A 24,930-nucleotide genomic window follows, 5' to 3' on the forward strand; every position below is an offset into this window, starting at 1 on the left:
CTATATGAGGCAAAACTAAAAAAATCAATTACTCTATTTTAGAAAGCATAAAGTTAATTGCATAAAATGAAAATGTTTTCCTGTTAAAAATCTCAACACATTATTTTAATAAGGAATATTGGAGACATTAAATTATTTGTTAATAAATTATTACATCAGTGACCTAAGAACAATTTCATGATGCTGATACTGTGGTGAGACCTCCCTCCACCAATGAGGATTGGCAAGTCACTTGTAACCTGTAATCTTAGAGAGGTACCTGGGACGCTGAGAGGTTAAAAATCCTGCCCGTGCTCACGTAGCTACTATTACTAATGGCAAGACTTGAACCCAGGTCTTCTTAACTCTAAGACCAACCCTTTCTGCTATTCCTTAAGCTATATGTGGTGACATTTAAAAAAAAAAACCATACTGAGAAAAAGCCAAGATCTTAAAACTGCCCTTAGAAAAATACAACAACCTTGGATTTAAAAATAAATGTGTCTAAATATATCAAGGGATGCATCAAAGGACAAAACTACAAAAACAAAATCCAATCCTGTGTAATTATACATACTTCATCATACTCTCTCCAAGTATGAGATGAAAAAATTTACCTTCCTTCCTTTGCAGAGGGCATGTGTCAGGGGAGAAAGAACTATGGACGTTGAACAGCATGTATATTGTCAGACTTGCTTATTATATTAGTCAGTTCTGCTAAACTGCTTTTTTTCCCCGTCTTTCTTTTCTACTCCTGTTATAAGGGTTGCCTGGGGGCTGGGGCTGAGGGGAACATAATAAAAAAGAACAGTATTATAAAACCATAAAGATAACAATGTAAGGTGTTTTTTTTTTTTTGTAATTTAAAGTGTGGCTCCATAGCTATGTTATTCATTAACTCCTTAATCTTCAAAAAGCTTTTTTTTTAAAGTAATGATCACAAACAAAATAAGAGAAAAATAAACTTTACACAGAACTAGTCACATATATGGGTAGATAGGTGGCACTTTCATTCCACTGGTATGAGACTAATCTGTTTCATAGCTATTAACTCTAAAGCAACTACTGACCAGTATCATTCCAAATCTTAAGCTTTGGGAGAGAGATCAACAGCCAGAAAATCAGCCTTTAAACTTGCAAAGATGTTTAATGGAAACTTAACAGAAGCAATTTTGTCAACATGCAAAGTTAAAAATTAAGATATGTTCTAAATTACCAAGCACAAAGAAAACCTGAGATGATCCACCGCGGGTGACTTCAAAATATTCTTAATAATGCTTTAATTAAGTGCAACAAGACAGCACAATAGCTATATGTATACTCTGTACACAAAACAATTCTTTGCAGGCTTAGTACAAAGGGGAAAGAGGCAAATCAAACAAAAACATAACCAAAGACTTCTTAAAAGGTCTAATTCTGAAAAGAGCCTCTTATAAATGAATAGTCTCTCCCCAATAGACAAGAGGTCAAAGGATATGAATTTGTTCAAGGGAACAAATCAAAACTACTAACTGTGGGGGGGAAAGGCTCTAAATCATTAATAAAAAAAAATGCAAAATTAAAGCAATTCAAAGGTTTCACCTATTTAGCAAAGACGACAAAAATGGAAAATTACAGTTGTTGGAGGGTGTAAGAGGGCCCACATACAAACTGGTGGATCTGCAAACTGGTCTAGTCATTCTGGAAAGCAATTTGAAACTAAACCCCAAAAGATGCAACTCTGAGATTCCATCTCACACCCATCAGAGTGTTAGAGATGATGAAAAACGAAAATGAAAAATGTTAGAGGGGCTTTGGGAAAATAAACATATTGATGCCCTGTTGATGGACCTGTAGTTCAATATACCAAGCAACAACACTGTGTTATTAACTGTCCTAAGAGGCTGTTAGAATAGCAATTAACAGGAAAGTCTCTGTTGGGTACATTTTGAAGGAAGTTAAGAACAAAATCCTTCCAGGAATCCTTATTCATACAATCAGATCTATTTCCTCCTATTGTATATGAAAATTAAACAATCCAGATTGTAATCACATATGAGGCCCTCCCCAGTATCTCCTTTCAGAGCACTGCAGTGAAAAGAGTATTAGATTTGTATTCAGAAGACCTAGGCTTAAATCCAGATAGTGCTGTTTCTCGAGTAACCTCAGATGAGCTACTTAACTTCCCTGGTCTTCACTTTAAAATTATGGGGTTCGATTAGATGATTCTAACTCCTCTTCCATCCCCAAATCTTTGATCTTTATCATTTCATCCTTCCTATTTCTGGAAACAAAATCATTTAAAATGCACCACAAAAACATTAAAGTAGAACAAGCATGTGGTAACTACCCAAAATAATTAATTCCAAGATTCCTTATAATTTCTATTTACTTCATGTTTGGACATTAATGAATTTGAAAAATTTGAAGTCCTGCTGGACCTAAAGCAATATATGTATCTGAATTCCTAGTACATTCCTACTGCAAAAGAGATAAATAAAACAATATCTTGGGAAGGCATATACAGTCTAATCTATACATCTGAGCTTAATATTTGTGATTGAGATCCAGCTCTACCCAATTAACAGGGAAAATCACTCTACCAAGAATCATATTTAATTTGTATAAAAGTTGTTCTAATTAATTCTTTATCAGAGGGTTTGTTAATTGAAGAATTCAGTGTTACTTGATCAATTGTCCTAAGAAGAGAATTAATACATTAGGTGTAGAAGGAGGAATGGTAGATGACACAGAGATGGTACCATGTTGGGGATGCAACTTCCCAGAAGAGATCAGGATGTGGTAATAATAGCATGTAACTTGCATGTTATAATCCCCTAGAATTAGGTGGGCATTTGGCACCAATTATAGCACCACGTGACTCCCCCTCTCCCCAGTCTATTATTTTAAAAATCCCTCTCTTGTCTAACTCTGCCTCTCAAACAGAAAATGCTTAGTACAGCAGAAGGAACACTGATCTTGGAGAAAGAAGACCTCACTTTGCATTCATTCCATTTAATACTGTAAGGACCTGAGCTAGTTACTACCTTTTTAAACCTTAGCTTCTCAACTGTAAAAAAAGGATAATACTTTCACTATCTATTTCAAAAGTTAATGTACATAGGACTACTTATATTATCCTTACAACAATAATCTTAAGGTCCTGTGGCCCTTAAGAACTTTCTCTATTAATGATAACTTTTAGAAATTTCTATGGCTAGTTTAGCTTAAACCCAAAATAATGTTTTCACGATTAACAGCCAAAATTAAATGTTACAAATATCTAGACTTTTTTTTGGACCTTCCTTTTCTCCAGTTCCTCTATTCCTTCCAAATTCACACCTCCAGGAAACATACCTTGATTCACCCCATTCTACTCAAATTACTGCTTTAATCTCCCATACTCAACATAAACATATGAATATGCTCAATTGTATCTTGCTTAGTAAATATAAAACCATATAATTAAGTACCTTAAATCCAACCCATAACTGTACGAGGTAAATTGCCTCTACATCTCCAACAAATGTTTGGTCAGTTTTTATTTAAATCTCTAAGTGAAGAGGAAATCACGACTACCAGGCAGTCTCTTCCAATTTTAACAATGTTAACATTTAATAAGTTGTTTTTCTTATAGTAATTATCTCTCTGAAATTCCCATCCACTGCTTCTAATTCTATCCTAGTGCCATGAGAGGGGTATTATAGATTCCATTTTTTCAACCATTTTATCAAAGGATAAAAAAAAGTTTACTTTACTTTAATCAACAGCAGAAAATGACTGAAAAAATGAATCACAATTGATATGGTTACGTCACATACATTGTCAAGCAAGTCAGGAAAGCAGGTTGTCTGAATATTACATTACATTAACTATTCAAAATATGAAGTGAATAATTAGAGAAACAATTAAGTTTAAGGTAAGCATTTATTTAGCAAAAAGAGCCAAAACAATAAAGGCTGCTACATTTTACAAATTTAAATTATAAATCCATGGGGGAATCTATATGCTTCCTAGCTAGTAAAAGCTGGGAGATAACTTAATCCTAATAGTACTACAAACTAATTAGGTTTGGGTTTACACTACAAACTTATAAAGATCAGAGCTTATCTATTTCATTTACTCTGTAATAATGCACTGTCTCTATTGTTCTACCAAAATAAACACTACTTAATTTTCTCAGGAGTGGCAATATACTTTTACAAATCCAGTTATTCCCTTTCATACAACATGGATTTATAAAATATTCACAAATAAATTACAAACTCCCTGTGCAGAAAGACCTTGTTCCTTATTTTTTGGGTGGCTTTCATGCTATACCTTTGCCCTTCAACTTCCCAAAAAATGGTTTATGCATTTCATAGCATGCATAGCTAAGTCCTATAAAATATAAACACCACTCAAATCAACCTACAACATGAAAAAAGTCTTCCACATTAAAGCCTTTCACTATGTAATTAATTTGAAGGCAGTTAATTGTAAAGACTAGTATAAAGACACAGCTAAATTAGGCCATAGAGCAAAGACGGTCCTTTCATTACCTTGGGGCTCCCAGTAGCAATTTCTCTGGGCACTCCTGGAGTTCAGTATGCATACAAAGAAGAATTCCTTGACTGAAAACTTTACTTTCCCATTTGCCCTCCAAGAGGTAGGGCTATGCAATCAGCCTGGCAACAAGTCAACCTTTCTGGCCAGCTGGTGATACCTACTGGATTGGGAAGCAAAAGTGAAACAAGGTCTATTTGGGGCTGATAGTGAAATGGTAAAAGCCAGAGGAAGAACAACATGTATGTACTCTCAATACATAAATAAACTAAAAACTATTCAGATTCAATTTTGTTCTCTTTTGTTTGGGCTCTTTTTACTGAATGGATACTTGCCTTAAACTTAAGCACTACTCCAATTAATTGTTAAATCTTTAATATGGCTAGTTTATGTACATAGGTTGTTCAAATAATCCGCTTTTCTGACTTTTGTATCTGTGACATAATCACATCAGCTGTGATTCTTTTTTTTAATCTCTATTAAGCTGTTTTCTACAACTGGTTAAACATTTATTTATCAACTGATGGATTGATGCATAAATAAATGACTTAAGATGCTGAATCAACAATATCAGTCTATGTGTTAGTCTGCCATATGTACTATTCCTTCATTTTTACCTATCTCTTTGTATGGTTCTGATAAGAATTTACATTTTTATTGGATTGTAGAGACTGCACAGAGGCTGTAAGCTCCATGTCTTTAATTAAAAAACATGTTCATGTCTTTATTTAAAAGCAGCATCTTCCCCTGTGAACATTACTTTTCCCACAGTAGACACTTAATACATACTTGTTGGATTACAAATAATATAATAGTGTTGCTTTGTGCAGTGTTTATATGGCAAATATGTAGTATTTCAAGATAGAGTATGGGTTAAACCAGCCATGTGTGGACTGGCCAAGAAAGTAAATCATCACTAATAGCACTGTTTCTTTGGGTTAGCCTAAGAACCCATTAATCATGTTTCAGGGGGGAAATATTCTATAACAATTAACTTACAAATTAACTTGTGGAACACAATTTATTTGTTAATTGGGAAGGTCTATAGCAGACACAGATGTCTTCTACTTAATTTTTCCCCCATTAGGTGTCATTAACTCCTTTATACCTTGACTTGGCTCCAAATGTTTTATTTTACTGTACTTGGAATAATAAAACAATCCTTGTAAAGGCTAAGGAGAAAAAAAATTCATAATGAACTTTCATTGCAGAATCAAAAAATCTCACTTACCTTTTGTTCCTCTCTTTCTGTTGCATGGTGACACTTTTCAATTCTCCAATGCCTCAAGAAATCACGCAGATATCCAAACAGTGTTAGAACACCATACCCCACATATGTAAGCACAGCAACAAGCATTGGGGTTTCCTCAAAGGCTTCGTTAAATGGTCTTTTATACAGTCCACCATTTTGAGTAACATGATGAATCTAGAACAGAAGTTAAATTCGAATTTAGAATTTACTTATATCCCAACCACAATGAGAAAAGGATTTCAATTTATAAGCAAAGTCCTAAAAATTCTATTAGGGTATAACTTCAGCTTTCTGTGAGAGGAGGCTTTTCAGCTAAGGTGGCAGAGAGAGAAGATTGAAGGGAATAAGTCTCTTGATATTCTTTTTAAAAAGGAGAGAAACAACTATGAGAAGAAAAAAATGCTCTTGCACACACAATAGAAAATGAGAAAAGCAACAAAAAGTGTCCACTTAAAAAATAGCATGGAGCAATTCCAATAGCTAAAGAATGAAAAAGACAGATGGAAAAAGAAACAAGATAACCTGAGATACATATTCAAGTGAATGAGAGAGGTAAGAAAACCACAGGCCTAAATAAAAGAATACCTTGAAGAAACTGAAGAGTTACCAGAGGAATTCCAGATGTAATGAAGAGATGCTTTAAAAGGATAAAGAAAAATAAAAGGACTGGATGACATGTAACTGATCAGTCTATGAATGTCCTTCCCTCTACCCCTACGCCTTCTTTCCAAGGTTCCCTTCTCAACTGAAGGCCAGCCTCATCCCTATGGGAAGGACATTCAAACTCCAGCCCTCTGCCTCTCTTCCCAATGGTCATGAGGTTCAGGTTCTTCCAGCTTTCACTTCCCCATGCGATGGATATGGTCATTCACAGCAATTAAATGAGTACAGAGTCACCAACTACAATCCTTTTAATAAGATGACAAACCAATAGGCCTTACCAACTGCCCTACAATTGAACCATCCTATGTACTGTCTCCCTCCCAACTTCAATAAGCATGTAAACTCCTTGAAAGCAGAAATTGTCTCTTTTTTATTTGTATACTGAGGGCTTGGCACAATGCTTTGCATATTTTTGTTGTTCAGTCATGCTCTACTCCTCATAATCCCATCTGGGGTTTTCTTGGCAAAGATACTGCAGTGGTTTGCCATTTCCTTCTCCAGGTCATTTTACTGACAAAGAAACTGAGGCAAACAGGGTTAAGTGACTTGCCCAGGGTCACACAGCTAATAAGTGTCTGAGGCTGGATTTGAACTGAGGCAGAGGAGTCTTCTTGACTCCAAGCTTGGCACTCTATCCACGGTGCCACCTAGTTACCCTGCTTAGCACATAGTAACCGCTTATGAACACGTCTCCATTCATTCACAATGCAAAGCAACAGGAAAACAGAAATTCAAATGACAGATCTCAAAAACAGGTCACAATGTAGCCATCTCCAAATCACTGACATCCCAGAATTTTTTTTAAAATCTCAACATTATATTCTTTTTGAGAATTAGAATAAGCTATTAAAAATGAGCATGATTTGGGGCGGGAAGAAACCAATATTCAATATGTCTATACAAATTATATTGTTAAAGTGTCTTTCCTTACAAAAAAAAAAGGAAAAATACTTAAAGTTTCCAGGGTTAAAAAGGGGAGGAAGGACCCACTCAGCAGGGAGCAATAATAGTATCACAGTAGCTAGATAATGAACGTTCCCCCAGGACTCTGGACTGGGCCCTCTTCTCTTGTGTACTGACCCACTTGGTGATCTCATCATTTCTCATGGATTCAATTATCCTCTCTGCTAATGATTCTTACATCTGCTTAGCTAGCCCTAACCTTTCTCCGAACCTCCAGACTCGAGTCTCCAATAGCCTACTGGATAACTCAAAGTGGATATCTCATAGATCTTTTAAACTCAACATGTCCAAAAATAAATTGATCTTTCCTTCCAAAACCTTGTTGAAAGCAAGAAATGTACATCTGAGAAGCCTCAGACTTTGACAAGTTTGCAGAGACACACTCAAACTTCAAAGGAATCCCTAAACAAAGCTGGTGGGACAGAAGATGGGCACCACGTTTATAGAAAACAATATGATTATATACAAAGTTGATCAAGCTTTTTGACCTAGATTCCATTATTAGAACTATATCATTAAAAATCATTAAAAAGGACTATCTCCAGGGTGTTGCTAACAAGAATGATAAAGGACTGAAGATCTCAATTGTATGCTGATCTATAAGGAAGGATGAATATAACAATTATGAGCATTTGAAGATATGTAAAGCAAGCAGAACCAGGAAAACTTGGGGATTACAACAATGTAAATAGAATGAACAACAAAAAAGAAATAATGCTGCATAATCATGATAACGTTTGGCCCTGGAGCAGAGTTGTGAAATGCAATTCCCTCCTTTGATTGAAAAAAAAAGGACTATAGATGTACAATTTTGCATAAACTGTCAGATACAGTTAATATATCAGTTCCATTTTGCTAAACTGCTTCCTCCTCTTTTTTTCTTTGTTGACAAGGGATGGTTTGCTGTGGTGGGGAAGAGAAGAAGGATATATTTGGAAATAAATATGATGTAAAAAATGAAAGATAACAAGATAAACAAACAAGATAAATTTTTAAGAATAAAAACTTTTTTAATAGAATGTATGTTTGGAATTTTGCAAATCTGATAAAAATGTTTGAAATTAAAATGGAAGGGTAGGGAAAAAGCTGTCTATACATATAAACCAAGCTGGATAAACATCACAAAGAGTAGCTGTGGCTACACTGTAATGTAGGAAGAATAGAAGTCAATTGTTTTCACAGAACACAAAATCCAAGGAAGGAGATAGAGATACAATCTATTCACACCTGAATTATGCACAAAAATGCACCAAGTAAAAGATCTAGAGATTCTGATGCACGAAGGCAAACTTTAACTCACAGATATCACTGAAACTTCATGAAATGAAACCCATGACTGTAATATGACTGTAGAAGGGCATACCTAGGCCTAATAGATCCAAGCTTTTGTTCTTTGCAATTACACTGCTGTATATACTTTTTTCTGGTTCTGCTTGCTTCATTCAAGTTTTCACGTACTTCTCTAAAATCCTTCATATTCATCATTTCTTATAGTACACTAATATTCTATTACATTTATGTACCACTCTTTGTTTAGCTATTCTTCAATCCACTTTGTTTCCAGTTCTTTGCCACTATTAAGAAGGGCTATGGTGAATATTTTGGTGAATGTGAGACATGTCTTTGACTTCCTTGGGGCACATGCCTAACAATGAAATCTCTGGTTCAAGGGCCAACTCAGATTTTTAAAAGATGTACAGAAAATGAAAGCAAGGTCAGATAACAGAGGGTGGATATAAAAGTGTGGCATAGTTCCATAAGAATAGTATCAGGAACTTTCAAAGCTTGCAATGAGGAAAACTAAGTACTACAACTATTAAAAAAGATATTAAAAATATGCTGAAGAGGAAGATCAAAAAAGGGACAGGATCAGTGCTTAGACAGACAAGTCAAAGATACTCAACTTTAATTTTCCTTATTTTTTCACTATTCAGGAGAATCTGGACAGGAAAGGATTGAACAGAAATGGCTACCTGGGAGCTGAAAAATGAGATTAATGGTGAGATATAGAGAGCAAGCTCCTAGCTGCCCTAGATGGGTCTGTCATCAGACCTAAATAGACCATATCCTAGGGCACTGAAAGAACTGACAACTATGATTGCTAGAGATCTTTGAACGACTACAAAATGGGAAAGATACAAGACAGTAAAACTACCAGTGTCCTGGTTTCTATAAAAAGGAAGAGAATGGGGCCTAAAAAGTGTAAGCTAGTGACACTGATCTTTAATTATAGAATAACGGAGGCCGGTAAGAGAACATCTAGAAAAGGAGTAAGTGGGTGGTTTGGATGGTTTCAAGAATCAATCTTGAAAGATAAACTTTTTTGACTGAGTTACTAGAATTGAAAAACATTTATTAAAGTGCTTATTATGTGCCAAGAAATGAGCTAAGTACTAGGGATACAAAGTAGAAAAATGAATAGCTGCTGCTCACAAAAGTCATTTTAATTGAGAGAAGTAACACATATAGGAGACTTCAGTTGCAAAGAGGATGTAACATCAGAGGAGACCACAAGGACCAAGGGTCTTTATAATGTGAGAGATGGCTCTCTCCTCAAGTCTCAAACCGTACCCACCCCCGCCCCCTCTCAGCCAAGGCCTTCATACTAATTTCAAAAAACAGAGCGAGAACTCCCATCTTCTTCCTCCCTGCCTCATCTCACAGCATTCAGACATCTTTCATTATCTTTTCTTTCACTCTGGTCACAGATTAAGAGGTAGCCCTTCTCCTTGCCAAGTCAAACCTCTCTATGTGTGTTCTGATCCCAACCCCTTCTGGATTCTTCAGCATATTACACTCACTATCATTCCCTCTTTCACTCTTGTCTTTAATCTCTCATTATCTACTGGCTCCCTTCCTGCTGCTGACAAACATGTCCATGTCTCTCTAATCCTTTAAAAAAAAAAATTTCACTTAAACCTACCCATCCCCATTAAATACTGTTCTATATCCCTTCTCCCTTTAGTGACTAAAGTCCTAGGAAAAATCATCTACAGTCAGAATCTCCATTTCCTCCCACTCTTTTTTTTTAAATAGTATTTTATTTTTTCCAATTACGTGTAAAGACAATTTTAACATTAATTTTTTAAAATTTGAGTTCCAAATTTTCTCCCTCCCTCTATCCCCTCCCCCATCTAAGAAGGTAAGCAATTTGATATAGGGTATATATGTGCAATCATGTAAGATATTTCCATATTAGTCATGTTCCCATTCTCTTTTAAAGGCTCTGCAAACTGGCATCTGACATGATCATTCAACCGAAACTGACCCCTCCAAAGTTACCAGAGATCTCATGGTTGCCAAATCTACTAGTCATTTCTCAATCTTCATCTTCCCAATCACCCAAGTACACAACCTCAGTCATCCTACACCTGCTATTCTCTCATTTCAGCTATCCAATCCATTGCCAAATATTGTAGATTCTACTGTCACAATATCTCATGGATGTATCTTTTTCTCACGACTCATATAGACACAGGCCTCATTCAGGGTCTCCTTACAGCTTACCTGGACTACTACAATTCTGGTTCAGTCTAGCAGTTAGCATTTATTAAGCACCTATGGTATGCCAGGCACCTGTTAATCACTGGACAGTCTTCCAAATTGGTCTCCCTGCCCAAGTCTTTCCCTATTCCAAACACTCCTCCACTCAGGTGCCAGGATAGTTTTTCTAAAGCATAGATCCAACCACATCACCTCCTTGGTCAAGGAACTCCAGTGGCATCCTATCAGGATAGGAAGGATAGCAGGATCAAATACAAAGTCCCCAGTTTGGCATTTATAGCTTTTCACTACCTAGTCCCTTGCTACTTTTCCAGCCTTCATACAGATTACTCCCCTTCACAAACTCTGCAATCCAGATATATGGTCTACTTGGCAGTTCCTTAACATAATTGTCCCTTTCCTACCTCTGTGCCTTGGTAGTGGCTACCTCCATGTCTGAAAAATGCTATTTCCCTCATTCCCACCTCTTCAGTTTCCCTGGCTTTCCTCCCACTTTCTACAGAAGGACTTTCCTGGTTCCTCTCCCACACCCATGCCATGCTAACTACTCCTTTCAGATTACTTTCGCGTACTCTAGATGTATCTTAGAAGGTACTCTGGATATATCTTATACATACACCTAGATATTCATATATCATTTCCTCTCCATTAGAATGTATGCACCTTGAGAGTACATACACACACATACATATAAACAACGATGAATGTTGCAGGATTTCAGATGGGCTTGAAGACAAGGGACACAGCATTTTTTCATTGTTTTTTGCCTGGTCGTTCATTTAATTCTATTTTGTTAACCACTCAGTACTGTATAAATTTTTTTATTATGTGTTTATTCAGAAGATAATAAGCAAATAAACACACATAATTAAGAAGGAAATTTCACATGAAACGTTTAATGAGTAGGTCCTACTCTGATGCCTCACTGTTTCTCAGAAGTGATCTATAGGGATAGCTAGGCAGCGCAGTGAATAGAGCACCAGCCCTAGAGTCAGGTGAATCTGAGTTCAAATTCAACCTCAGCCACTTGACACACTTACTAGCTGTGTGACCCAGGGCAATTGCCCTGCCTCCCCTGCTCTGAAAAAAAAAAAAAGAAGTGATCTATCCTCTTAAAGACCATGTTTACAGAATACAAGATCTTATATTTTCTACCTCAATGGGAAGATTGTGCATGTTACTGGCATCACACTGAGTCTGCCCTCTTTGGGTCGGGCTTCTGTGAGTCATGTGAGAAACTCATCACCAATAGCCTTTTTATTTAGTGATGATTCCTTTGACCATGGCAATCCATGAAACAAAGCAAAATATGAAACAATCCTGCTTCTATAATGCAGTGACATTAAAAGACTGATAGAAAAGGGAGCAGAGCATACCACGAATCACCTAGTTTTTGGTGCAGATAACAAGTTTGACTTGGCTGTTTATAGTCTAAAAGTGATATCCTTGTCCAATGAGCAACAAATGAACATATTACTAGAGGATCGATATTATGTTAATTTTGATATTCTCAATATATACAAGCTTTAAGACAGAAAAATTTGTAGCAGAATAGAAGTCTGGCTAAAAGATTCTCCTTGGAAAGACAAAGGAGTTAGCAGAATTGGTTGTACCATGCATCCTAAGTTAACAAAAAACATCATTTCATAGAATATTTGATTTGGTCATCTTGTAATGGCAGTGCTCATGGCAAATGCAAAAATATCACCATAAAAATAACCCCAGCATATGCACCAAAATCTATTACAGAAAAGGAATTTGTAGAGAAATTCTATGAAGAACTCAATAAGAACCTCCAAATTCTATCAACACATACTCCAGTACTTGTTGACATTAATGAAAAGATGGGAATAGGTGAGGACAGTAAGAAGTATTTGAAAATATGCATCAGGTATAAAGAATGAGACACCTCAAAGTCTTATAGATTACACAGATGCTTTATTCTTATATACAACGTGAATATTTTATTCAAGAAAAAATCACACTGACATGCCATGCAACTAATAACATCACAAAAAATAAAAGGCCATTTTAATAGACAAGAAATGACTTGTTACTGATGTAGGAGTTGTTCCTAAATCAGTTGTCTGTCTAGCTAGGATGGCAGCCATGGGCAATACTGGTTTAGAATATAAACTCCTGGTGGAGCCAAGATTGCAGCTGGAAAGCAGAGAATTGCTTAAGCTCTCCCCCAAATCCCTCCAAACACCTGTAAAAAATGGCTCTGAACAAATTCTAGAGCTGCAGATCCCACAAAACAGCAGAGGGAAACAGGTCTCCAGCCCAGGAGAGCCTGGATGGTCGCTGGGAAGTGGGAAGGGTCTATCGCACAGTGCTGGGAGCAGAGCGCAGCCCAGCGTGGGCTGCGCCAGGACACACCAGACCCAGAGTCAGTCGGCCAGAACAGGCCTTGGAAACATGAATCAGGGGGCTATGGCAGTTACCAGACTTCTCAACCCACAAATGACAAAGAGCAGGTTAGAGGGAAACTGCGGAATCAAGTTCAGAGCAGTCTGATTGCCAGCCCTGGGGATGGTGGAGGTGGTGCAGTGGTGGCTTTGACAGCAGCAGGAAACTCCTGAGGCTGCTTCCAGAGCTACAGCATCAGCTGCTTCCTGAGTCCCTTGGCTCACACGGTGGGAGGAATCTAGCAGTGGATCAGAGCAGGAGTGCAAGGAGTGCCTTGTGGGGACAAAGGCAGATTCTCTTGCTGTGCCCTGCATGGATCTGTATTGCGGTCTTGGTTGGTCGTTCTTGGGGGAGGAGGAGCACTGCTTTGACAGAGCCTGGGGTGCTGGTACAGTAGAAGTAGTTCTGAAAACAGCAGTGCTTGGACCCTAAAGCTTGGGACAAAGTACTCTCTACTCTACAAGCAGTCATACCCTGACAAAAAGCTCAAGGGTCAAGGAGTTGGCTGGGAACATGAACAGGCAGCGAAAATGAACTCAGCCTCAAACGCAGACTCAAACTCAAACTCTAGATTCCTTTTTTGGTGACAAAGAAGATCAAATTATATAGCCAGAAGAAGTCAACAAAGTCAAAGAGCCTACATCAAAAGCCTCCAAGAAAAATATGAATTGGTCTCAGGCCAAGGAAGAGCTCAAAAAGGATTTGGAAAAGCAAGTAAGAGAAGTAGAGGAAAAATTGGGAAAAGAAATGAGAGTGATGCAAGAAAACCGTGAAAAACAAGTCAATGATTTGCTAAAGGAGATTCAAAAAAATACTGAAGAAAATAACACCTTAAAAAATAGACTAACTCAAATGGCAAAAGAGCTCCAAAAAGCCAATGAGGAGAAGAATGCCTTGAAAGGCAGAACTACCCAAATGGAAAAGGAGGTCCAAAAGAGCACCGAAGAAAATACCACCTTAAAAATTAGATGGGAGCAAGTGGAAGCCAGTGACTTCAGCAGAAATCAAGATATTATAAAACAGAACCAAAGGAATGAAAAAAATGGAAGACAATGTGAAATATCTCATTGGAAAAACTACTGACCTGGAAAATAGATCCAGGAGAGATAATTTAAAAATTATTGGACTACCTGAAAGCCGTGTTAAAAAAAAAAAAAGAGCCTAGCTATCATCTTTCAAGAAATTATCAAGGAAAACTGCTCTGATATTCTAGAACCAGAGAGTAAAATAGAAATTGAAAGAATTCACCAATCACCTCTTGAAAAAGATCCCAAAAAGCAAACTCCTAGGAATATTGTCACCAAATTACAGAGTTTCCTGGTCAAGGAGAAAAGAATGCAAGCAGCCAGAAAGAAACAATTTGAATATTGTGGAAACACAATCAGAATAATACAAGATCTAGCAGCTTCTACATCAAGGGATCGAAGGGCTTGGAATATGATACTCCAGAGCTCAAAGGAGCTAGGATTAAAACCAAGAATCACTTACCCTGCAAAACTGAGTATCATATTTCAAGGCAAAATATGGATTGTCAATAAAATAGAGGACTTTCAAGCTTTCTCAGTGAAAAAGACTCCGGCTGAACAGAAAATTTGACTTCAAATACAAGAATCAAGAGAAGCATGAAAAGGTAAACAAGAAAGAGAATTCATAAGGGACTTAACTAAAGTTGAACTGTTTTGTTTACATTCCTACATGGAAAGATGATGTGTATAATTCATGAGACCTTTCTCAGTATTAGGGGAGTTGAAGGGAATATAGACAGAAGGTACAGGATGAGTTGAATATGAAGGGATGATATCTAAAAAAATGAAATAAATTTAAGGGGTGAGAGAGGAATATATTGAGAGAGGGAGAAAGGGAGAGATGGAATGGGGTAAATTATCTCACATAAAAGTGGCAAGAAAAAGCAGTTCTGTTGGAAGGGAAGAGGGGGCAGGTGAGGGGGAATGAGTGAATCTTACTCTCATCGGATTCAACTTGAGGAGGAAATAACATACACACTCAATTGGGTATGTTACTCCACAGGAAAGTAAAGAGAAGGGGATTAAAAAGAAGGCAGGATGATAGAAGGGAGGGCAAATAGATGGAGGAGGTAATCAAAAACAAATACTTTTGAAAAGGGACAGGGTGAAGGGAGAAAACTGAATAAAGGGGGACAGGATAGGATGAAAGGAAATATAGTTAGCCTTTCACAACATGAGCATTGTGGAAGTGTTTTACATAATGATACATGTGTGATCTATGTTGAATTGCTTGCCTTCCCAGGGAGGGAAGAGAGGAGAGAATTTGGAAGTCAAAGTTTTGAAAGCAGATGCTTAAAAAAAAAAGTTGTTTTTTGCATACCAATGGGAAACAAGATATATAGGGAATGGGGCATAGAAATCTATCCTGCCCTACAAGAAAGTAAGGGGAAACTGGGGATGGGGGGGAGTGGGGTGAAAGAAGGGAGAGCTGACTGGGGAACAAGGCAATCAGAACATATGCCATCTTGGAATGGGGGGAGGGTAGAAATGGGGAGAAAATTTGTAACTCAAAATCTTGTGGAAATCAATGTTGAAAACTAAAATATTAAATAAAAATATTAAAATTTAAAAAAATTTAAAAATTTTAAAAAATAAAAAGAATATAAACTCCTAAGTAAAATCTAACAGAGAAATAAGGTACAAGATCATGAAAAAGTTACGATCGCCTTGTAAAACAGAGAAGCAGTAAAGCCTAAAACCAGTTTTTAAAAGCTCAGCAAGAAATACAACTGGGCAAAGTCATCTTGAGGGCATTTAAGAATGAAAATTGAAAGAGGATAACAAAGAAAAGAAAAAATTGCAAAGATATTAAAAGATTTTCATAAATTTCACCAATGAGGAAAATAGAGCCACCATACTTGGACAATAATACCAGTCCTGGAGGCGATTATAAAGGAGGTAGAAATGGCACTAAAGAGAATAAAATGAGAAATGTAAATGTACCATGAGAACGTCTCTGTTGGAGGAAACAATTTTAAAAGCACCGAGGGACTGATTCATATGACAGCTAAAGAAGGGGAGAATATTAAAATGATCGGAAAAATTTTTCAGGTCTTATTAAAACAAAAAAGGTGACTGAGAAGATAGCGATAGCAATCAATCTATAGGCTTACTTTCCCTATCTGTGAAATTTTCTAAAGAATAATCTATATAAACATAAAGAGCATACTTGATTAGGGTATTAGAAGGAAATAGGGATGATTTCAGAAAAACCTGGAAAGACTTACATAACTGATGCAAAGTGAAGTGAACAGAACCAGGAGAACACTGTACACAGTAACAGCAATATTATTCGATGAAGAACTGTGAATGACTTACCTATTCTCAGTAATACAATGATTTAAAACAATCCCAAACGTCTAATGATGAAGCATACTATCTGACTCCAGAGAAAGAACTGATACTGATTGGATACAGACTGAAGCATGCTATTTTTCATTTTTCTTCATTTTGAATGGAAGTCGTGCTGCTGAACATAAGTTTGGTCCTCCTCCAACTGAGAAAACAATCTGAGACTGGCTATGGGAAGAAGAAACCCTACTGAAAACGCCATCGCAGAAGAAGGCCATGAGAGGCAAGTCAGCAAAATGGCCTGACTTAGAGAGGGAATTGAAGATATGGATTGAAGAGCAAAGGGCAATTGGAATTCCTGTGTCCACAAAGAAGGTTCAGCATGAGGCAAGAAGAATTGCTGGTGAAAAAGAAGTTACTGACTTCAAAGGAGGCCAAGATTGGTGCTTCAGGTTCATGAAATAGAATGGACTAAGTATGTGCACATGCACCAGACTTGCTCAAAAGATGCCTGAAAGCTATGAGCAGGTGAATAAAACTTGAGCTCAATAACGTTATGTAATACATTTTTTTTTCAAATTTCAGGCCCCAAAATTAAGGTGGGTCTTATACATGGGAGCACCTTATACATGGGGAAAAACGGTAGATGAAAAATATCTGTTGGAACAGGCAAATTAATATACAATTGAGCTATGAAGTGCTATAAACATTCTAAAAAGTAACTTGGAACAATGCTTCCAAAGTAAACAAAGTGTATGACAAGACTATTAGTTCTCTCTATATCCCAGAGAGATCAAAGAAAGAAGAAAAAGAACCACGGTTATAAAAATATTCATAGGAACTCTTTCTGTAGTACCAGAGGGCTGGAAACCAGAAAGTACCTATCAACTGTGGAACAGTTGAACAAATTATGGCATATGAATGTAATATTACTGAACCAGAATTAATAATGAAGGAGAAGATTTCAGAGAAACCTGGGAAGACTTACATGAACTGATAGAGTTAAATGAGCAAAACCAGGAACACAATTTATACAACAGCAACACTGCAAAGAAAAACAACTTTAATCATTCTATAATCAATAATAATATTATATAATTGTGTGATCAAAAATAATAACCAACTTCAATTCCTTAGTATGAATGATGAAGCATGCTGCCTATCTTCTGACAGATGGATTATAGACTCAAAATGCAAAATGAGACGTAGTATTTTTATATATAGCCAATATAGGGATTTATTTAGGTTGACTATGCACACTTGTTACAAGAATTTTTGTTTTTCTTTCAAATTAGGGGTTGGTGGGAGGGAGAGTGGGGTTAGGTACAGGGTCCCCTTCCAAAATGAGAAGAAAATAGAAAGTCAGAAGGAATAACAGACAAGCTAGATGACTTTGAAAATTACATGAATTTATTATATACTTAGCAAAAGTTCTACATAATAGGGATATTCAGTTTCATGTACAATCCTTTCCTTCTATAGTGTACATATACATATAGAAATAGTTATTTTATTTCGTGGTAAATTCAGATTTAAAGAAAAAATCCAACAAACAACAAGAACGAAAATAAATCAAATGAGGATTTGTTGTCCAGACTACAACATAGATTTAAATGGACAACATACAGAGCTTATCCATCAATGTACATATATTTTAGGCAGTCATTATAAATAGACAATAAGTTGGGCTCCAACTTAAATAGGAGAAAGTGAGTGTGCTGGACAGTCTTCAGGAAACTACAAAGCTCCTTTAATGGCCCCAAATCATCATCCTGATTGGGAACATCTGAATTACTAGAGGAAACATCCACATTGATGAGATCACAGATCCATTTGAGCAAAAGAGCCAGCATCACCTAGGCAGGGGTGGGGAACCTGGGGCCTGGAGGCCACAGGTAAGGGTCTTCTAGGTCCTCAAGTGTGGCCATTTACCTGAATCCAAACTTTACAGAATAAATCCCCTTAATAAAAAGATTTGTTCTGTAAAACTGGACTCTGTCAAATGGCCCCACCTGAGGAGGACCTGGAGGATCACATGTAGCCTTGCGGCCACAGGTTCCCTACCCCTGTTAGGGAATAGAAAGCCAGCACAGAGTCTGAAAGACCTGAGCTTCAGTCCTGCCTCTGACTCAAAGAGTGGCTGTGTGACCACCCTGGGTAAGATACATAGCCTCTTAATGCCCTCAGGCAATTCTCTAAAAAGTCTACTTGGTGGATCTACAATGGAAGAGAGAATTTTATTAGCAACAGTTCCCAAAACCAATGAAATCACAGACTAGACAAGAGAAAATAATTCAATTAAAACATTAAGATCTAATCAGTACAATCTTGTTTCACATAGAAAGAGCACATAAATAACCTCTATCAAATTTCTTGCCTTCTCAATGAAAAGGTATGAAAGGGAGGATAGGAGAGAATTTGGAACCAAAATCATAAAAAAAAAAAAATGAAGGTTAAAAAAGGTTTTTACATGTAATTGGGAAGTAACAAAATTAAATTAATAATTTAATAATTAAATGCTCAAATTTAAATAATTAAATAATTGGGATTTTAGGGAAGCACATAAGCTACACGTACCTCTACCATATTAGAAGACAAATATCACAATAAAACTCCCACTCAGTATCAGAGAGAAGGAAAAATGCTACTAAGTGTAGCCAGCATCTTTGTTCTGTCATGGGGTGGTTTTATAAGCTATTTCAATTTTCTATTGCATTGCCAGTGCTTACCGCAGTGCTTGACATATAAGTCCTTATCAATTATTTTCTATCCCACACCATAAAAAAATATAAAAATGCAACATTTAAGAATTTATTATTTCCTTTGCGAAAGTTTAATAAATGCATAGCAAATCAAGCACTTCAGGAAAAGGCAATCAAAATTATTTTATTTTGCTATTATTATTATTTTATAAAATTATTTCAAATACACAGCAAAATATTTCAAATATTTTTATTGTGGTACAATTGTGCAGGTACAAACTACACAATCGTATGATTTCTAATAACTCTTACCACTAAGCCTTAGTGATTCTCATTAAGTTCTGCTGTTACTAATTCACATAATTGTACACAGATGTATAACTCTTACACAATGCTGGAAGATTCTTGTGTAAGAGCAGATATGGAAAGGAAACGAAACCAAATGGAAGCAAAAGGGAAAACTGTCACAGTAGCAAGCAACTGGTCTGTCTCTACATATTGAAGTAAGTTTCGGTTCCTAATCTTGGAAGGAGAACACTCCTATCATTAGTTTTGTTGGAATTTTTATTGCTAAATATTAATCTATACCTTTGAGTTACTATCTTAGCCACTATGCACCCCCCCCCTTTTCCTTTTTGCTTAAAGAGAATTTACATTTGTGGAGTATTGTTTATCACAGATAGGACAGTTAATCAATGCATAGTGGCTGTAAATTTCTGGTGAAGCAACAGGAAAATATTGTGAAAATTTACTGAAGATGAAAGAAATATAATTTCCTGTCTTATTTGGAAAGCTGACAAACACCAATAACAAAAAAAAAGATACACAATCCATCACACTAAGAACACATATGTAACAAAACACAATTCTACTGATGCATATGGTCAAATATTAAGGGGTTGTGGGGAATAAAATTCCCACAACGGTATTTGTCTAGAAAATTACCTGTACTAAGTATTAAGCAGAATTTTATAAGAAAGGAGAAATATCTGGCAAAAAAAAAAAGGTGGAGTGGAAATCCAGTTGGGGATAATGACACTGAACAAATTCAAATCTGGTGGCCCAAAAAGGAATTTTATGGCTGTAACAATTTTTGAAACCTCTTTGTAAGACATCCATTTCTCCTGAGAAGCTAAAACTCAAGAATTTTCAGATAGTGAGAAGTAAGGTTCCTCCACAGGATTTCCAACAGGATAAGCTGGAAAGAACCAATAGATCTGAAGGTCTAAGAACGAATAAAGCAATGGAAATTGATAAAAGATGGTTACAGAATTGGGAAATGCAAATGTGTATGTGCATACACACACTTATTAAGGTAAATGAGAAGAAAAATTCCAATTATTTCTAAAAAAAATTTTTTTAATAAAAATTTTACCAACTGTCTTAAATATACTATAGTGTAGGCCCAAAGTTCTTTTGTTTTCAAAACTACTCCCACTCAACTGAATAAATCAGTAACAAACCAGGCAATTTGCAGAGGCTCAGCAATCTCTAGCTCTAGTCAACTGATGTGTAGCAGATTTATGTTTCAGGAATGTTATGGGTGGAACTCTTTATAAAATATCAATGTTGATTTGAGACACACCCAAACTCCCATTAGCAACTAAATTAACATAGTTGGTCCATTGAGGAAGAAACCATTAGGTTGATTTTTAAAGATTATGGACCTCAGTTCAAGCCTCCTGTAATTTAAGGATACATATAGATGAAAAAAAAAAAAAAAGAAACGAGATCATGTGTAGTTAAAAGTTTCATTACTTTACTGTTGTTTCCCATAGCAGTAAGCAATTAAAAAAAAGTCATCAAGCCAAATTAGAAAGAATTTGTGAAAGATACCAGAAACTGGCCTGCTTATTTATGAGGACATGAAGTTTTAAAAAAGAAATTTTGTGCGACGATCAGAGAAACAGTCCTAAACCAAATATGCCTTAAATAAAAGTTAAAGTGACAGTATAATTCATATGTACATACAATTCTACTGAGTGAGAACATAAATACTTTCAAAAGCTCTCTCAATCAAGACCTTAGGATCATAGGATTTACAGCTGGAAGAGATCTCCAAAGACCACATTTTACAGATGATGAAACTTGGGTCCAAAAAGAATTGGCCGAAGTCACACGGACAGTAAACAGCAAAACTCAAATTTGAACACAGATCCTGACTCCAAATTCAGGGTTCTTTCTACTATGTCATGCTGATTTGCTTAGAGAAACAAAGTAAAATGTTCAGAAAATCAAATGCCTTTTCAACCCTTGAAAAACCATTTGTAAAAATCAAACCAGTAGAGTTTCTGGCCAACAGACAAGGCAAATCTTTTTTTTTTTCCAAGGGGGGAAGGCAAGGCAACTTGCCCAAGGTCACACAGCTAGTAAGTGTCAAGTGTCTGAGGCCACATTTGAACTCAGATCCTCCTGACTCCAGGGCCCATGCTGTAGTCACTGTGCCACCTAGCTGCTCCCAAATTATCTTTTAAAAAACACAAAAACCCAGTCATAGATAAGCAAGCTTTTCGGATATATAATGTCCTAAGAATCCTAATGTGAGTTATAGCTATTTAAAATACAGTAATTTTCAAATGTTCTTGCCGCTTTTCCTAAACACCTAACATTGTATAGTACTTTACAGTATACAAAGCACTTTCACATACTGTATCTCATTTAAGTCTCATAGGCAGTAGGCCAGGTAGTATTTATTTATTTAAAACAAAAATATACAAGGAAATTGAGTCGAAAGATGTTAAGTGACATGCCCAAGGCCACTCAGCTCTCTCTTGGTTTCAAATGGATGATCACTAAAATACAGAAAAACAGAAAAGGGACATTACATTCATTATCCAGATAATTTATGAGAATTGAAATTATTCAAATGCTTTTTCTCACTATTAAAAAGAACAAATCTCTGAGCAAAGGATGATTTCATTAATAGTTTAGGCAAATTTCTTGAGATTATCAAGAAAAACAAACTAAAGTCAACCTGGCATCACACTTTTCCAAGTGAAAAAACAATACCAATGTTACTACTTTTGTCAACATTTCGCAGTGACAAGAGAATGTTAGATTGTTCCTAAAATATAATTTACAGGAAGAATCCCTTAAAGAATCCTAGAGATATATCTTAGGGAATGAGAAGAATATAAGCTCTTTAAAAACAGAGGCTTTTTTACCAAGATTTTTGTCCTTGTAACCCTGCCTAGCGGTGCACCCTGCACATATAATAGGCTCTTTAAAAATGGTGAACTGAAAATTTCAGAAATCCTGAAAATTGAAATGAATTACTTTGACATACTTGGTTTGTGTGTTTGCAAGAATGGCCATAAAAATCAAAGGAAAAAATATTTTTAAAAGATGTATAAAAAGCATTATTTTTAAAATTTTAATCACAAATGATCTAAGCAGCATGTTGAGCAGAAGAGTTCACAAAGAAAGGACACCTAGGTTTAACTTCTAGTTCTTATACTTTCTAGCTGTGGAACTCCTAGGCAAGGCACTTAAAATTTTCCATCTCAGTTTTCCTCATCTGTCAACTGGGAATGACAGTATATATCACTGCTTCTAAGGTTGCTATAAGGAAATTATGTTGAAAACCTTAAAACACTATGATTATAATGCTCTAAGATCTATGATTGAGCAATCATTTTCAAATATAACATGTCCAAAGACACATCTATAAAACAGACTTAATAGCTAAAATTAATTTCCTTCCAAAAAGGAAGACAGGCAGAGATAGTCTGGAAAGCTTACATTTTTCTCATGTAGGCAAGACAAATTAAGATAAAATACCATCTTATATTTCTTTGGTATTTTATAGTTCACAAAGCACTTTCACACATATTTTATTTATTTTTACTTCAAATTATCATTCTGCTTTAAATAGTTTTTTTATAATAAAGGAGAGAGAGAGAAGGGGCAGGGTGGACCCCCACCTCTAACATACTAACTAGCTGTAAGATCTTAGACAAGTCACTTGACCCGTCAGAGCCCCCACACAGCTCTGACCATAAATTGCAGAGAGGATACCAACCTGCACTGGTAGGGGAAGTTTCCTCATCAGTAGATACCTATGCCAAAAAAATCACAGGTCCATGTATATAAATACTCAGACACACCGATATATGTGTGTACGTGTGTGTGTGAGAGAGAGAGACACCAATCCACATATATTTATGGTAAAAGCATAAGGATAAGATGCTGAAAAGTTATTCCCCTGTGGAGGAGGGCACCTGAAGATAAATCATTAACGTGGAGAAGTGGGTAGCAATGAAAACATCGTCTAAGCTCTACAAATACTGAGAAGTCAAATGGGGAATCTAAACTTACACTAAAGCAACTATTATGTGCAGATAGGTGATAAAATGGATAGAGTGCTGGGCTTTGAGTCAGAAAGACTCCTCTCGGAGAGTTCAAATCCAGTCTCAGACACTAGCTGTATGACCCTGGGGAAGTCCTTAACCCTGTTTGCCTTAGTTTCCTCATCTGTAAAATGAACTAGAAAGGAATTGGCAAACCACTCCAGTATCTTGGCCAAGAAAACCCCAAATGGGGCCACAAAGAGCCAAACATGACTGAAAGACTCAAGACCAACAACACATGCAAAGCACTATGCCATGTAAATAAAGAGGGCACAAACCCCAACATCAAGGATCCTACAATCTAGTGGCGGGTGGAAGAAGGGAAAATAGATAAACAAATATGAGACCAGAGAGAAATGCAAAGGAGAGATTCAGGCAAACTTCTAAGAGAAATTGGAGAGAGAGATTATCTTCACTTAGGGATGGGAGAGGGAATATTTAAATCAATCAGTCCATTAAGAAACTAAGAGGTGCATATAGCACTGATTAGGCATTAATGATTCAAAGATAAAACAAAATACTCTCTTGGAATTCTTAAGGACCTTATATTCTATCAGGAGAAACAACATACATAAGTCCATCTAAATACATGGTAATTTCTGGGTAGGGAGAGAAGCAAGGAGAATCAAAAAAGCCACATGCAGAATATAGTGCGTAAGCTGAACTTTGAAGCAAGCCAGAGATCCTATGAGGCAGAGGATGAGGAAAAGCATTCCATGCACAGGGAAGCCTTTGAAATGGCAGAAAAGGGAGTTGGAACATTGTGTACAAAGAACAATAAGTAGACCAGTTTGGATTAACCCATAGAGTGTTTGAAGAGAAGTGTAATAAATCCAGAAAGGTGGGCTGGAGCCAGATGGTGAAGAATTTTAAATATCAAACAAAAGAGTTTACATTTTATCTTAGAGTCAATAGGGAGCCACCGCAGCTTTTTGAGCAGAGAAGTCACATGGTAAGGAAGACAAATAAGCAGGTGATGAGGGCCTGAACTAGACTGGAAGCTATGTGAGCGGAAAGGTGATACAGAGATGTGGAGATAAAATCAATGAGGTTTGGCAAATGATTGGAAGGTAGTGTGGAGAAGAGCAAAAACAAGAAATAAAGGATGACTCCAAGTTTGAGAACCTTGGTGATCAGAAGGATGTTGGTATCCTCAACATAGACAGAAAAGTTAGAAAAAAGAAGTGGGCTTGGGAGAGAAAAGAAAAAGAGTTCAATTTTGGACATGTAAGGTTTGAGATGTCTATGGGACATGTTGTGGGAAACAT

General features: G+C 36.4%; 1 protein-coding gene across 1 annotated transcript in view; it reads right to left on the reverse strand.

The window, feature by feature from the left end:
• The window catches only part of SPTLC2 (serine palmitoyltransferase long chain base subunit 2), a 176,009-nt gene that overhangs the window by 126,372 nt on the left and 24,707 nt on the right, over nucleotides 1–24,930 (reverse strand). Inside the window, exon 2 of the mRNA XM_036734628.1 lies at nucleotides 5,735–5,929. Within this exon, the coding sequence (XP_036590523.1) occupies nucleotides 5,735–5,929 (195 nt within the window). The remainder of the gene's footprint in view (nucleotides 1–5,734; nucleotides 5,930–24,930) is intronic.

The sequence above is a fragment of the Trichosurus vulpecula genome, chromosome 8 (genome assembly GCF_011100635.1).
Source record: "Trichosurus vulpecula isolate mTriVul1 chromosome 8, mTriVul1.pri, whole genome shotgun sequence".
NCBI lineage: Eukaryota > Metazoa > Chordata > Mammalia > Diprotodontia > Phalangeridae > Trichosurus > Trichosurus vulpecula.